The sequence below is a fragment of the Seriola lalandi genome, unplaced genomic scaffold (assembly GCF_002814215.2).
Source record: "Seriola lalandi dorsalis isolate HSWRI2012SDOR001 ecotype SW California unplaced genomic scaffold, Sedor1 jcf7180002054554, whole genome shotgun sequence".
In the NCBI taxonomy this organism is placed as follows: domain Eukaryota; kingdom Metazoa; phylum Chordata; class Actinopteri; order Carangiformes; family Carangidae; genus Seriola; species Seriola lalandi.
Window position 1 is genome coordinate 975,619 of NW_019525107.1, and position 16,119 is coordinate 991,737.

General features: G+C 44.9%; 1 protein-coding gene across 1 annotated transcript in view; it reads left to right on the top strand.

Moving 5' to 3' along the window:
* The window catches only part of plxna2 (plexin A2), a 180,057-nt gene that overhangs the window by 27,683 nt on the left and 136,255 nt on the right, over positions 1-16,119 (top strand). The window contains exon 3 of the mRNA XM_023415627.2: positions 3,476-3,658. Within this exon, the coding sequence (XP_023271395.1) occupies positions 3,476-3,658 (183 nt within the window). The remainder of the gene's footprint in view (positions 1-3,475; positions 3,659-16,119) is intronic.

The following is a 16,119-nucleotide window of genomic DNA, read 5'->3' on the forward strand; positions in this document are numbered from 1 at the left end:
CCCCTCCCGCAGGGCACTCAGTTGACCACTCTTATAAAATCAGTAAGTTCCTCATTAGCACCATGTCAGAGGTGATTGTCAGGAGGAGGGAGACGTTATCTTGAACTAGCTCTGTTTTAGTTTTATTAGCTCCACTGAGAAGGCGGGAGGAGAGCAGAGCAGAGGAGAGGAGAGGTTGGAAAGCAGGAGAGTAGGCGGAAGAAGGAGAGATGGTGGCATACGGTGATGACAGTGCTGAAGTGTGGAGAGACTTTCTGACTGTGGGGATCTCAAATTAGAACCTTTTTCCAGTCTCCCAGAAGAATACCCAATCATCTCGGTATGCTCTGAAGGGTGCCAGCCGTTACCTGCAGAGCTGCACCTCCCACTCCATTCTTTAGACACGCGCTGCCAATAACGCTCTGCTCTCCTTTCACATTATACGCCGCGGATACACAAGCTTTGTGTGTGTAGCCACTGCGATAAGAAGATGTAAAATACAGTCCTTAAGACTGTGTCCTCGTGCTCAATGAACAGCCCGGTAAATCCATAGTATAATATGGATTATGCAGATAGATGTCAATGGATGAGGAACTCTTAAAGCCTATACAAATTACATTTAACAGCCTAACATGTCAACCTTGCTAACGTTGTCTGGTTGCTGTTAAATCCCCAACTCAAGCAGCGTGGCTCTCTCAGAGCGAACATATGTTTCACATCTTGTATTTCTTAAATAAATATGTTCCTGTAACTCTGTGTGCGGTATTTTTAGAGCACATCATGTCTGAGATCCATCAAAATATGAGGTGAATCGAGGTTAGACCAACCAGAGAGGCTTTTTATTTTTTGTTTTTTTTAACTGTTAACTGTACCTCGCTCGATTTCAGAGTAAATTACACATGCAGTCCGAGTGCCTTTCCTCTGGCCCGTTGTGAACAGCAGGTAACCAGCGAGCTCAAAGCAGGGAACCTTAATTATACCCCCAGCTCCCACTCCCGTCTTGCATACATTTCGGTGTGTGCGCGCATAACACAGTCTGAGGCTGAGGCCCGGGAATGGAAGTGAGTCTGAGCCAGGGGATTCAGACACAGCAGCCAGTCAAAGATTTATCACCCAGCCGTCCAGCCTTCTGCCATCTGGAGATTCACAGCATCTCTGTCGTCACTCCCGACGAGGAGAGCCATGATGGGATTCTTTCTGTATCAGACTGTCTCTCTCTCCCCCTCTTTCTCTCTCTCTCTCTCTCTCTCTGTCTATCCCCGAGTAACACTATCATCCTGCCTTGCCTTTTGCTCATGCCCCACCAACTAATTAGCCACATTGTGAGAGCGAAGGGAAGCTGGTATTGATAACACTGATGTACCCTGGGCGGGAAACTCTTGGGAGCAGATACCCTGTCACGTCTAATTCATCCGTCATTCAAATCCCGCACCAAATGCAACACTTGATGTCATTGTCCAGCAAGATTGTGTGTAGTGTGCTGTTGAATCACACCCAGGCAGCAACTGTTTTTCTCCGTATAGATGAAATACATCACCCTGTTGTGAGTTATTCAATAAGGATTAATCACACAGGGTTATAGACCTATTTTTAGTCTCACCACAGCGCAGCCCCTGCTAAAGATAATCAATGTCATTTGTATGGAACAGTCTGAGATGTGGCAAATCCACATTTCTTCACTGCTTGGGAGATTTGTGATAAGGCAGGAAAGGAGAAAAAAAAACAAAACAACAACATTGTGTGAGAAGGTGAACAAGAAAACAACAACCACATGGAGTCCGTGGGGGATTCGGCTCGGCTGCCAAGTCTGCTAAGTGTACATCATCTAAACAATCTAGATATAATCAGAACCAAATGGTCTGGAGCCCAACAGACCATATGTGGAATAGCTGCATGCATTTGAGGGAGTAGCTATTGATAAGCCAGAGTCTGGAGCTACATGGCTGTCTCTCTCCAGATCGCTGCTCGCTCTCCCCATCTGATTCCTTCTCTGTGTCTAAGCAGCATATGTTTTAAACAAGCATTAAACACCTCTATAAAATATATTTAATTTGATAACCACAAGAGTAAAGGATAATGTAAGCTTACCTGATTTTTTTTTTTTTTTTTTTCTAATTTGAATACTGCAGTGGAGAACCCATAGCACTTCTGCGCTATTTTGGGCAAAGGGAAATGAAAGGAAATGCCATAAAGTGGGGGGCGTGACTATAGGAGCGAAGGCGATTATTCCCTGTCAGCATTATTGCTTTTGTTCCGCTCATGAAAATGTGCGTAGTGCTGAACGCCTTTTACAGCCGTGGTGGTGTGTAGTAGTGTGTAGTGAAGAAGCCGAGCTGCCTCCCAGCGCGGGAAATGTCACTCAGCGTAGTCTGTTAATATTGTTCTGACGGGGACGAAGACAGAGACAGAGAGGAGACAAGCGCGAGGTGGATACATTCACAGTGAGAGAAAGAGAATGAGAGAGTCGGGGGTTAAAGAAAGGGGATGTATATATTCAGAGGGTGAGTAAGATGGGGTTTGCCAGCAAGAGATTATGGGATGTATACATGGGAGGCTCGCTCGGCCATCTCACTTTACTCCACATGGCACTTTGAGGCCACTGCCACTCAGACTGTCTCAGCTGACCTGGTTCAATCCCAGAAAGACCACTCCTGCTCCTCATCCACCCCCCCAACCCCACCCCCCCTTTTCCCTGTGTTAACTTCCCTTGTCTTATAATCTTATCACGGGGGAAAGAACCACTTCCTCACACCAAGCAATTCTCCGCTAAGAAACATAACGACACCGACATTTTCCCCAAGAATTGACGTCAAACTTTCACGAGACTTTCTCGGTGACCGACTATTTTCTAATGAATGTGTAAATGCAGACTCTTGCGCTCACATGCATACTTCAGGGTTATCGTGCGGGGGTGTGTTTGCCAGTGTGAGATAGTTATCATGCAGTATGTGTCTTCCTGCGGAGGTGTGATGATAGGCCAGGGTAATGAGCCACAGTGAGAGCAAGGTGGAGCTCAGTCAGGCGCAGCTGAAACATGTCTGCCAAGTGGAACAGAAAGGCAAACGTTTGTCTGGCTGGGAGACTCGCTCGCGCACCTCCACCTTGCTCTGACCTCCCTCTCCATCTCTCTTTCTCTCTCTCTCAGGCTCACCTCTCTCACCCACCTCATTTCCCTCTCAAGACACTCTCTGACATTGCCACTATTTCCACAACTTTGACCAACGCACTCTCCTTCTGTCTCACTCTGTCACCTTCATCTTTCCTCCGTACTGAGCTGTCTTCTTTTATAATGCTCTGCGTCTCAGCCTCCCCGTTCTACTAATGTCTTGCTCTCTGAGGTATTTTTTTGTTGCTCCCCCTTCCTACACTACTTTTCATGTCAGGGGTTTCTATGTTTAATGTGACACATTTGTTTCAGACTCACTTTTTTTTCTTCCTCATGTCATTTATACGAACTTCATTCTAAAACCTTTGTTGTTACCTTCTCCTCCTCCAGCCAGTGCCCATCGACGACTCCTTCTGTGGTCTGGACATCAACCAGCCGCTCGGAGGTTCCCAGCTGGTGACCGGCCACACTCTCTACACCGAGACCCGGGACCGCATGACGTCTGTCACCTCCTATGTCTACAACAGCTACTGTGTAGCCTTTGTGGGCACCAAGAGCGGACGGCTGAAGAAGGTGAGCACCAGCTCCTTTTTTACTTTCCTCTCACCCAGCAGTGAGCAAAGGCCCGTTGCAGGAGACTTCTGCTCGCTTCATCACTGTGATGCGGGCTGTCCAGTGGTCCATGGGGGTACAGACACTGTGAAGTGGTCCTATTTCCGTGCAGATGGATCATGGTCACAGGGAAACGTATCTCCTTAATATTTAATGCCTGCTGTCAAAATGTCGGAGAGGGGTAATGGCGATGGCTAGCTCACTGTAGTGGTCATTACCAGTTCCTTGTTAAGCGGAGCTCCAGTGTTGCAGTGTTAAATAACCTGCAGTGGCCCATTAATTTTAATAAGCACCTTTCTTGACTGTGGCCCACTGAGAGGCAGAAGAGGGAGCAGGTTCATGCACTGAACCTCTTAGTCTTGGTTGGAGAATACAGACGCCACAGAGGGGTTAAAGGCTGCTGGCCCAGTTCATAATCATAGATTTCACACCCCAGCAACCGGAATCAGGGTATTAGATGAGATTGGTCATTGACAGAAATGAATAGGGATTTAAATGACAGGTCTGCTTTGAAATGAGGTGAGAGGTCAATGAGAAATCTCTATGTTTTGCTGTTGCAGGGCTTCAGTGCTGACATCACTGCAGGCGCCTGATGCTTAGACTATATGCTATATGTTAAAATGTTCACCTCCATGCAAATAATGTGTTTGCGTGGGTGCATCGTACACAATTGCTGTTTGTCTTGAATGCTGATGGGGCTTTCTAGACACCATTTAGACAGCTGGTTGAAGGATTTGTCAGTATTCACTTGGCTCCGCCTCCCATGGGGCTGTTTTTTTTTTCTTTTTTTTGTTTTTGAGTGACAGCAGGAGTGTGTCACAGGGCCATAACTGGCTCATACAGTCGTTCCTCCCTCTTGCTCACAGCTGCATCAAGCTGAAGAGGAAAGGAGAGTGCAAAGGAAAGAGAGTCTCTAAAACCATTTAGATACCTCTTTTGGCAAGTTCTTTGTTATCTGGAGCCTGGCGATGCAACACACACGGAGTTGGCCTGGATTATTTTGGTCTCCATCTATTTATAATTAAATCAATACACCAATCAGACTGTCGTGGAGAGAATATTCATTCGATGTAATCCCCTGTTTGAGCTGTTAAATAATTCAGCACCGTTTTCTACTTGGTTACATTAGATGAGACAGGGAAAAAAAAAAAAAGAAAAAAGAGTGTTTTCCCCACTGTGTTGCTGTTGCTTTTGTTTTTATCTTCCTGCTTCTTTCCACACTCTCGTCTGTGAGCCGCATGCCGCCTGCCCTCCCCGGTCCTCTGGCTCTCTTTCCTATCTTCTGCTTCTTGTTTGAGAACCCATGCAAAATAGCCTTGCGTGCTGCTGTGTACATAGGCTTACTCCTCACATGGGGCATAACTGTAACCACAGTAACAGCTAACGTGGGGCGGAATTAACCACGATTTGGGAAAGGACACCTGGAGAATAGGTCCCAGGGATCTATGCACCAGAACAGAAAAACCAAGTACAGCACTGTTCCAGATCACAACAGAATAACATTATAATGCCACTTGTATGGAGTATTCCCATCATCTGATTCATCATAGTCAGCTATTCTACTTCATATTTCTACTTATAAATATTCTGCCTACTTTAGTTCTATCTATATATTAGATGACATTATGAGGCATGAGGGAAAGCCATCTTTTACTATTACTAACACCATTTCTATTGCAAGTTCATCTGTGTCCTTGGTAAGCTTGTATTTTTAGTGCACCAGCATTGCTGAAGCAAGAGTTTGCTGGACTCTATTTGAACCTGATTTGTTTGAAATCACGTGATTAGACGAGGCTGCCACCACAGTGCAAAAAAAAAAAAAACTCCAATAATTTGCATGCAAGTAAGTTGTTGGACAACGACCAGTGGTGATTTGCATGCAAACACAGGATTCAACAAGCGCTGACTGTCCGTCTAATGCGCGCGAAAGAGAGAATGACCACAATTAGCCTATATCCGCCGCGGCTCTCTGCAACAGCGTGGAAAAAGAGAGCATTACTTTTTTAATAGGTAATGAATAATCAATAATGCTGCATGACAGCAGTGGCGGGAAGGAGGTGCTGCTTTGCCCACTGTCATTGTTAAGGTGTGTGTGTGTGTGTGTGCGTGTGTGTGTGTGTGTGTGCGTGCGCTTGTGCTTGTGCTTCTATCTTTGTGAGGACAGGTTTGAGTTTTAGACCTTCTGGAGTGGGGACTTTGTGGCCTCCGAGGGTTAAGACTTTTACGGGTAAGGTGTGTGTGTGTGTGTGTGTGTTTTCCTGTGTGTGAAATATGCATGTGTTTACATTGAGGGTGTTATCCATGCACTCCCTCAGGTGTCTCAGGGGGAGTGTAGGGAGAGGGTGACCTGATGAGCCCTGGCTGCTGCTCCTCTGCAGACGGCTGATAAGCTCCTACAGAGCTGTGTGAGACAAGTAGATGGAGGTATGGTGCTGCAGGCTCCCTTCAGATGTGAGCATGACACAGCTATAGGGTGACAAGATTTGATGCTTTGGTGGTAGTACAGCTCCATACCTCTACCTCTTTCTCACAATCAGGAGAGACAGACAGACAGATGTGCGAAAGGGAGGGGTGTGTTGTGTGTGGGGATGCGGGGTCTGGTGGGTGTGAGTGTGAGCCGTGATGAGAAAAGAAAAATAAGAAAAGAGGTGGCAGGAAGAGGCAAAGATAGAAGGAGAAGTAAGAAGGTACTGGGGGGAGGGAGGAAGAGACCGTTGAAATGTGAATTTAGTGCCGCCAAAGAAACCAGGGCTGCACCGCTGCCTGTAATTGGATTGGCTCCTTTCCCAAAGAATCCCCCCACCCTCCCCTGCCCTCCATCTCCCGCTTCCCCATTCAATCCCGCTCCTCATTCCCTCCCTCCCCGCTCTCCCTGCAGACCCGGCTCCTGTATATGCTGCTGTTTCCTGGGCTTTGCTGGAGCATGGCAAAGCAGGGAGGGATAGTGTTGGCGGATATCGCTGCCAGTGACAGGCTTTTGCAGGGGATTGATTGAGAGAGGGGTTAAGAGGGGTGTGGGGGGGAGATAAGCAGACACTGAGGTGAGGAGAATGCATATATAGTATGATGGACTGCAAGAAACAATAACGTTGAAGTTGCCAGCCACATACAGTGGTATGGCGCTCGCGTGCTGTGATCATGTGCACAGGGTGTGAAGTGACTACATTTTACTGTGTGATGTAGGATATTATGTTTCGTGAAGGTGGAGTGTTCTCATTCACAACCTGGAGAGAAACCTCGTACTATCATATAACAGCAGTGTTAAATGTGTAGTCAGACTGTCATGAGGCTTTTCAGAAATTGGTTGTGGACTTCTGGGTGGCACCCCTCGAGGCAGTGATTGATTGTGGAGGGCAGTAGATTTTCACCTCAGCAGAAAGCTGCTAGGGGGCAATCAATATTCCAGGTCCTCGTGCACTTTTTCTAGCTACAGTGAAACCAGTTCCAATCAGGACCAAAACTAGAAATTTAGCCCACTCTAAGCTAACATCAGAGGATTTTCCAGTGAGCTTGTAGTCCAGCTCATGAGTTAATGTCCTTTAATTATTTAAATTCTAGCCCCAGATTTACATTGATACTCAGCAGACTCCATCATCTACATTATCACTCTTACATACCCGGGGAGCAAAAGACTGCTACAGGGCTCTGTGGGTCAAATTATAGGAATGGGCGATCTGCTATGCCGTTTATTCTGGATACACATTACCCAAGAATTGCATCATTTAATTGGAATTGGCTGTGTGTGTGGTTCACTTTGTGCTTAAGCACAGACAGATCCCACACAGGGACTGGGATTGGTGGGAAGCAACAACTATGGCACTGAGGAAGAGAGGGAGCTGTTGGGAGCACTCCCTTTGATATCGATGGAGATGTAGGACACGGATGCACATGTAAAATTGGATGTTGAAAAATATCCCAGCAGTGTATGAATGGGGAGGTTAAAGCAAGCTCAGCCAAGACGCGTTCAGGATCCCCCTGTTAATCAGAGTCAAAACAACGAGAGTGAAGATCCTCCATCCCAGTTTTGTCGAAAACAGCAGAAGGGCTCAACCTATGGCCAGTGAGATACATTCCCAGATGGCATCCTCTCCTACATTAGACTTACTCAGGTCTAAATAAGTTGTTTATCAAAGATCCCACATTGTATAAAGCAAGATTTCCAGGTCTTTTTTTTTTTAAATTATATAGCAGGTCTAAGCTCTATATTAATGTTGTGAAAGTATCAAAGCGCTCAGTCCACAGAGAGATGCACACAGCCCGTATTCAGAAACTGAGCCGTAAAACGAGCCATCAGGACTTCCTGTAACTTTGTGATGTCACAACAAAGCAGTCACTGCCCTCAGCCATGCCCTGAGCCCAGCCCACCCGGACCAACCATCCAACCTTGCAGGATTGGGTTCCATTGAGTGTTTACCTGAAATCTGCTATATTTTTACTCAATCACTCAGAAAACAGTCAGCCAATCAGAAGAGAGGATCAGAGTCTCTCTCCTGATTGGCTGCCCGACCTGTTGTTGCCAGAGCTCCAGTGAGAAGCCTGAGAGAAGAGATGTAAAACTACATTGAGATGGTTTTTGGTAACCACAACTATATCTTCTTATGGATATCATCACTTCGAATATAACACAAGGGAAGTATAAAATATGGGACCGACCTTAAAATGATGTAATACATAATTAAGTAATGAGCCTTGACATAGAAAGTAAAACATTCTCTCAGTAGTTTTAGCCTAGTATTTCTTCAAAACTTTAACCTGTACTTCACACTTCGTTTTCTTTATTCGAACACTACACATCGTGGTGGATGTGAGTTTTGAATGAAATTAAGGTGGGCTGTATCAGCAGTAAACAATTCATGTCTTCCAGCTCTTTATCCTTCAAGCCTTCAACCATGATGCATTGCTTTCAGCCTAATTAAATCTTCTCATCATGCCCTGATGAATAATCAGGAATTGGTTTGGATGATGCCCCTGGCAGCTGAAGGGGACAACTTGAAAGGGTGGTTCAGGTGTTTAACCGGACAAACTGTTGAACTGGTTATTGTAGCGGGGGATGTGTGGCTGTCTCATGTGGCTCCCAAACTGGCCTTAAATAACAGCATGGGTGTATGTGTGTGTGTGTGTGTGTGTGTGTGTGTGTTGTGCGGACAGTGCTGGAGTTGTTGCAGGGGGGTAGCAGCTGATCATAGGGCATAAAGTGTCGGGGACTTGAAAGGCTTGTAAATGCAGGCAGCTGCTCCTACAGGGGCCCTGGTGGACAAGTGGTCAACTTCTCCCCCTCCTCTGCCTCTCCAACCACTCTCTCACCCCTCCATTCTGTGTTCACCCAGTAATGAGCCTCAAAGAGTTAGTCCTTTAGATTTGTCGCCCTTGGAGGAAATGTGATCTGAGAGCCTCGCATGTCTGTCGCCTGTCAGCCCAGAGGCTGCTCACTTGCTTGACCTGACCAGGCCCTGCTTTGGTGTGGCCGGGCTTTGCCTGGTCTGAAGCGAGGGATCAGCAATGCAGATTTGTCGTCACCGTTGTCCAACCTTCGGGCTCTGTGTTTCCTATGAACCCTCCTGGGTTTTCTACCTGGTAATGGAGGAGGAAAATTAGGGTAATGAAGAAGAGGAACGAGAGAGGAGGACAGGTGGTCAGAGATGACCAGATAAACAAACAGAGAGAGAGAGAAAAAGGGAGAGAGGTTCTAACTAGCAATGAGGATGATGTCCCTAGCAACAGCTGAGGCCCATGGCAACGACTGGATGGAAGCCAAACCGGTTCCCCCGGGGGTACGAATTACTCTGCGAGCAGAACTGAGGGGTCCTGTCACCTGCATCCTCTAAACCACATGCACACACACACACATACAGTATACTCGCTATCTTCATTTGTGAAATATGAGCATGAACTTTATAAACAGCTTTCAGTTGTTGTTTCCAGCTGGTCAATGGTTCTTCCTTGTGGGATTGCAAACAAATAAACAAACAAGGGAAAAGAAACACACATTTTAATAATTTTAATGGCTTTATTAAACACCTCCATTGTTGCTGCATGACTCGCATTAACCTTGAGCTCACATGAAAGGAAATACAATTGCTAGTGAAAAGCGCTGTCACAGTTGCCACCAGGTAGAATTTCTTTCCAATCATCACAGTCACAAATTGTTATTTTTCACTGAATTACAATAACCATTGCATCACTTTGTTTCAGATTGAATGCTGTGCTCCAATTAATCCCACACTGAACAAATAATTGCGTTCCTTTGTTATACTGTCTTTGTTTTGTTTGTCCTGTTTTAAAATGAAATGAAAACCACCCAACTCAACGCACCTGTTCACGAAGCAGACAAGTAACATTTCAAACTTGGTGAAATGACATAATGGCAAGTGACAGGGCGACATAAGGAGCGTTTTAGCTGAAGTGATAGCTGGCAATATGTTACAGCCATCTTCAGGACTCTCCCTGCTGGATTGCCAGCCTGCAAATCTTTTTAATCATGTTAAACTAAGCAATGCAGTCTCAGTCTGCCCAAGGGCAACAGCTGGAAGCCGAGCATAGCCTGCAGAAATTACTTTAGCTAGTAAAAGAACATTTTTCCCTCCCAACACAACTTGCAGCACTTTACCGGAGAGGCTGAATCAAATGTCCCACAGTAAAACCAGCACTATTTGGGAGAACTGCAAATAGGGGTAGATTTTATTTTGGCATTATCTGAACCTCAGAGTGTCTGTGGATGGGGGCTCACAGTTAGAGAGAGTGTCGGGCTTCCTTCAGCCTCTACGGAAGACAGGATGACTGATGAATACTATCCTACAGTATTGCGAATGGCTCTGTGAACATCTGCTCTGTGCTTTGTGGGGAATACCCTCTGATCGCCAGGGGGGCCTGAACGCAACATAACATCCTTGAGGAACTACAGAAGAGCCCTCTGTTGTATCTGTAGAAGCTATTTTTATAATAAATGTCATCATTTATTTTCAAAAACAAAGGGGGTCCATTTTTCTGGCAGTGTGTTTTTTTGTGTTTCGTAGGTGGTGTGTGATGGTGTGGGTATTTGTGTGTGGAGGTGGTTGCCATAGGTGTTTGATTACTATAACTCTAATGATTAGCTTGTTCATTGAGTCGTGGTTTGGTAGGATGTATGTGTGACCTTTTAGGAACCTGGCCTCCACTTGACCCCCCTCCTGCTCCGTTCTTAACCCTGAGCCAGATAAAGAGGCGATGGCCGCCGGCCCCAGGCTGCAGCAGCAGGCTGCGTCTTTCATGGGCTGTCTTAAGAGTACAAGCCCCTCTCTCTGCCAGACCTGGTCCAGGCTTCTCTAAACACTTCACTGTTAAAAGGCCAGTGGAAGACTGAGAGCCCCTGCTGCTCCATTCATCCAAACCTTATATCTGCTTTTCCCCCCTCTTAGTCTCTCTGATTTACTCTCTCTCTCTCTCTCTCTCTCTCTCTCTCTCTCTTTCTCTCTCATCCTCTCTTTCTTTTCATAGCAGTGAGTTAAATGTAGCCTGGTCAGTCACCCAGCTGTCCCCTCTCATTTTCTTCCACTTTTCTTCTTCCCCTCTCATTGCTCTCTTTCTTCCTGTCTCTTTCTCTGTCTCAGTCTCTCACAGTCTTTTTCTCCTTCTCCTTCTCAGCTCAGACTATTACAATGACACAGCCTACCCTGCAGTGATCTCATTAATCACATTCAAACAGCTCTCCGTTGCTTTCTCTCCTTCTATCTGTCTCCCTCTCCATTCTCTTTCCTCTAATTGCTTGCTCTTTTCTCTGCCAGTGTCTCGAAGGAAGCGTTTTTCATTATCTAACAACAAGAGACAAATACTCATACAGTTTTACTACAGATGGATTTTATACATTTAGGCTTAATATAGTTAGGAGATATGCCGAAGTATGCGTCCATGCCAATGTAGCCAAATCCCAAAAGACACAAAGACAGACTCATGTACGCACGTCTGTACATATGTGATGCTCTTGTGCATTAATTTATCACAGTAATCACATTTTTTGTCTAAGTAGAACACTTGATTTTATTTATTAGATTTGTTATTGGCAATGCCTTTTATTTTTTTTAAGGAAACAAATTACCCTGTTGAGTGCACCCCATAATTGGACATAACCTCATGAGTGAAATTAATTAACCCATTGTTGATTAGAGGCACTTTCCACCAGAGACTGCCTGCAGAAAGAAGCACTGCAGAAATCCAGTTTCTCCAGCATGAGTTCTCGTTGACTGGGCTACCAATGAAGATGATGGCAGCGGTATTTATCTTGCTCATGAAGATTTTCTCATGTTTGCAAGCTTGTGGCCTTGAAGGAGAAAAGACGACATAGGTCTTGGCTCCGCTTTTACACGGTTTCTTACACACACAGAGACTGGGAGTCATACTATGCCTGTGGCGGTGGATTGTGTGGTTTCCACCAATGTTGGGAGCAGTAGTGTCATTAGGACTAGGAAACCACATCAAACACTGCTTGCTCCCCAGATCCATGTCTTCCTGGTTAGGCAGAAAAAAATAAGTAAAAGTGAGCGTGAATATTCCCACATGTTTCTCTTAATAAGAAGTGGCCTCCATTCTTATAAATACGGTATTTCTATCTCATGCATCCTGGCTATCGAATGTTTTATGTGCAATAAAAACACTACAAAAATATGTCCAAGACATTATGCAAGGAAGCTGTGTTGGGAGGCAGGGCCTCCCTGGCCTATCAATATTCCTGTTTAGTCTGCAGCCAATGTAGGCACCACGGGAAGAACATTTGAAATTCATAGAAATTCTTATCAGTTGCGTTGCTGTTATTGATCTGTTACTGTGGAAACGGGTGTAGGCCTTGTTATATTTTCTTGCCTGAGGTAGAAGTCTCAGAGCTCCAGTGACTTCCAACAGTTCTACCAATCAAAGAGTAAATTTCTCCCCCTGTCAAATGAACTTTAAGTACGCAGTGCTTGACTTTTGTCCTCTCAGTTGCCAGCTGGCATGGAATATGAGGTTTTTTTTTTTGTTTTGTTTTTCAGCTTCCCAACTGACCTTGCTGAAGTACAGAGAGAGAGAGAGAGAGAGAGGGGACAGAGAAAAAGAGAAAGAGTAAACATCTTTAGGACAGAAAAAAACAACACAGAAATAGATTAGCGAGCAACGTCTGTCAAAGTGGATGGCTGGCTCCGTGCCAGGTTTTATTGATTTGCTTTACAGAGGACTTGAATGGGCCAGATAACTGTGATTAGCCAATTCATTACTGCTGGATCTTAGAGTGGTCCAAAATTAGATAAAAGGGGGAACAGGGAGGACAGAGGGAGAGCGAGAGAGAAACTTTGCACAGAAACTACTAACAGTGACCCACAACAAAGGGAATCTTTTTGAAGTTCTTGATGAATTTCCCCTATTTTACATGCAGCGTAATGATCGTCCTCATTAGAAGCTGTTGTGAAATGAAACAAAGTGGGAAAAAAAGGGAAAAACATGCATTGTTTATGTGTTTGATAGCATGCATAATGATTCTAGATTACTCAAGCAACCAAAACAGCATTCCTCTCATCTACTTTGCAAATGTGTGCTTCCATTTCAAGTGCCTTTTTCAAGTAACACATCTCTAATAGATCTCAGAAATGAGAACTGTTTTGGCTTTGATGATATACTAAACTGTTGTCTGTGCAAAGGCAAACTGAGTGTGACAGCGACTAATGTTTCTGTCTGATAGGGAGACAGCTTTACTGCTCCTCTGTCTCCCACTTCATACAAGACAGCAGCAGTTATCAGGGCCCTTAGAGTTAAGCTCGCCTGGGTGACAGCGTTGTTTAATGCATTTCTATGATCATGCAGTGTTTACAGGAAGCTTTTTCATGAGCTCTGCACAAACCTTTTCTTTGATATATGTGTTTTGACATTGTACAGTCATCTGGTTATCATTTATTATGAATGTTATTGCTATAAGAATTAGGGATTGTAGTAAGATGCCATGTTCCTGCCACATTAAATACAGCAGCTGCCCTATTTCCCCTTTGAGATATTCCTGTTTACCTCTGTAACCTGGACTCTGAATCCATGACAGCGAAGGATCGAGGAATGCAGGCCTTTATCATTTTCCCTGATTTTCCTCTTGCTCCAATTTCCTTTCTACATTTGTTCTGGGCCACAGTCTATCTCCTCATTCCTCTCTTCTCTCTCACTTTCTCCATCTCCCTCGCTCTTACCGCGGGGCTGTCAAGTAACTCCAGCTAGCCATCAGCTTAATGAACAGTGATACAGTGCTAATAGCATGTGATAATATTTCAAGCCATTGGTAATCTCCGCTCACTCAGCCTTTACCTACTCGTCACTTCTGCGCCTTTAATTCACGCATACACACACAGGGCATCTCTTTCTCTTGACAGCTGTGTGTCGGGTCTTGGCCTTCATGCTGTCATGAAACGAAGCTGTCAGCCTAGACTCCCTCTTAATAGTCCATCCGTCCAGTAAAGACACCTACAGTCTTAATGTGATTGGACAGTTCCTCCTTGTGTAGTTTGTGTAACACATTGTACAGTGCGTTGTGTTCACTGGCCATAGCATCCATGGTCTGTTTGTTTTCAAGACCTATTCGTTGGTTTTAAAGGAGCTATTTGTAAGTTTTGCTAATGCTACATTGCCAACATTAGCATCAACAGCTGTTTACTTACTAGAGAAAACAATGCAAGTTTAGCATCAAGCTTCATTCCTTTACTGACCAAGAGCTATGTCCAGCAGTGGAAAGCAACACCAATGTTAACTCTACTAAAGTTAGCATGCTAACCAGCCAGTCTTGGCAAGAGCTTGAGCCATTTTTGCATTTACAAGACATGAGGTTAGAGGTGCTACTTCCTCTTCTTCGGTATTGGAAAGTGACAAGACTGCTCAGCTGAGCTGGGGCTAGCTGGTTAGCATGCTAACTTCAGTAGAAGAAAAGAACAAGAGGGTTGCTTTCCGCTGCTGGAAACAGTTCTTGGTGAGTAAAGCAAAGAAGTTTGATGCCGTTTCTTTTACCCTGGGAAGTAAACAGCTTTAAATGCTGACGTTGGCTGTGTAGCAATGGAAAAAAACTTACAAATAGCTCCTTTTAAAGGTATTTATAGTCACATAACTCCACTCATGATTTCACTAGAAAAAAATCATCTACCATTCACCCTCTATTCCTTGAATATTACTCAGTATAAGGTTATAGTTCACTTTCAGTATGTTGTTTCCAGAAACCAGTCTAGTATCTGACCCTTAGAGCAGTGACGTGAAGCACAATGTCATGGCCATATAATGTCTTTACTCACCACACACTGACTAGTGAGATTGAAATAACGACAGAAAGAGGAAGATGTGTAAGAGCCCACAGGCAGTATTGTTTGAATCGAGATATAGCACAGAGAGAAAATATATAGTCCATGTAAAATATGTGATATGTCAGAATGTGTGGGTGGATAGATTGCTGGACAGATTCTGTGTAACAGGAAAGAGGAGGCGTGCCGAGTTACAAGTGAACAACTGAGGGAGGTAGAAAATCGCAAGGGCATGTGTGTGATTGCGAACAGCACCTGCATCATCACCAGAAAACCCCATGCCAGGCCAGTGAGAGGGCATTAACGAGGTCATGATATCAAAGAAACAGAGCAGGAGCCAGAGGCCTCTTCCAGTCACAGGTCAGCTCAGCCACCGCTGTTATTCATTAAACCATAATGGTTAGCGGTTGGGAAAACATTATCTGGGCCCCCAGTTACTTGACTAAAGGTAAGGGTCAGGGCCAGAGGCAGGGGTGAGACGTCCCCTTGCTTGGTGACATGGGTGTGCTTTGTCAGATTGGATTAGCAGTCAAGGCAGAGAGAGGTGATGATTTGATGGAATCACAGCACAGCGGCAAACCATCAGCATTCCTCCCTCTTACTTCATTTAAAAGGGCAGTTAAACATTTCTGTGGGGAATAACGTGTTACTGTCAGTCGTTGTTAAGTGTTTTGGTGCATTTGGCAGCCACACTCTGGAGCTGCTGGAAGCAGCTGTTGGCTCAGTGGGGTGTATAGATAGAGGAGGTGTGTCGCGTGTTCATGTATGCATGTGTTTGGCCTATATTAGCCGACTGTGATCATGAATTAGCAGAGAAACAGACAGACCAGTTGTAGCTTAGCCTTGTGCCAGTTAAATTTGGTGATTAGAGGGTAAAGATCTTGTCTACATAATTTGCAGGTTGCTTCTCTGAGGTATTATGCCTTTGACAAATGTGCGCACAGCACATGCAGCTGAAGGTTTACGTATGTTTTATTGTGTGTACAGCTGTGGTGTGGTGCACATACAGATTTGACTCATTTATTTGTATGAGAGAGGTGTGCAAAAACTCCCTTGATCATACATTCAAAAGACACTACGTGTTTTCACTCAATTTCAAGAGTGTTTCATCACACGCAAATGCGTGCCCACACATACGCACACTGGGGAGGAGGG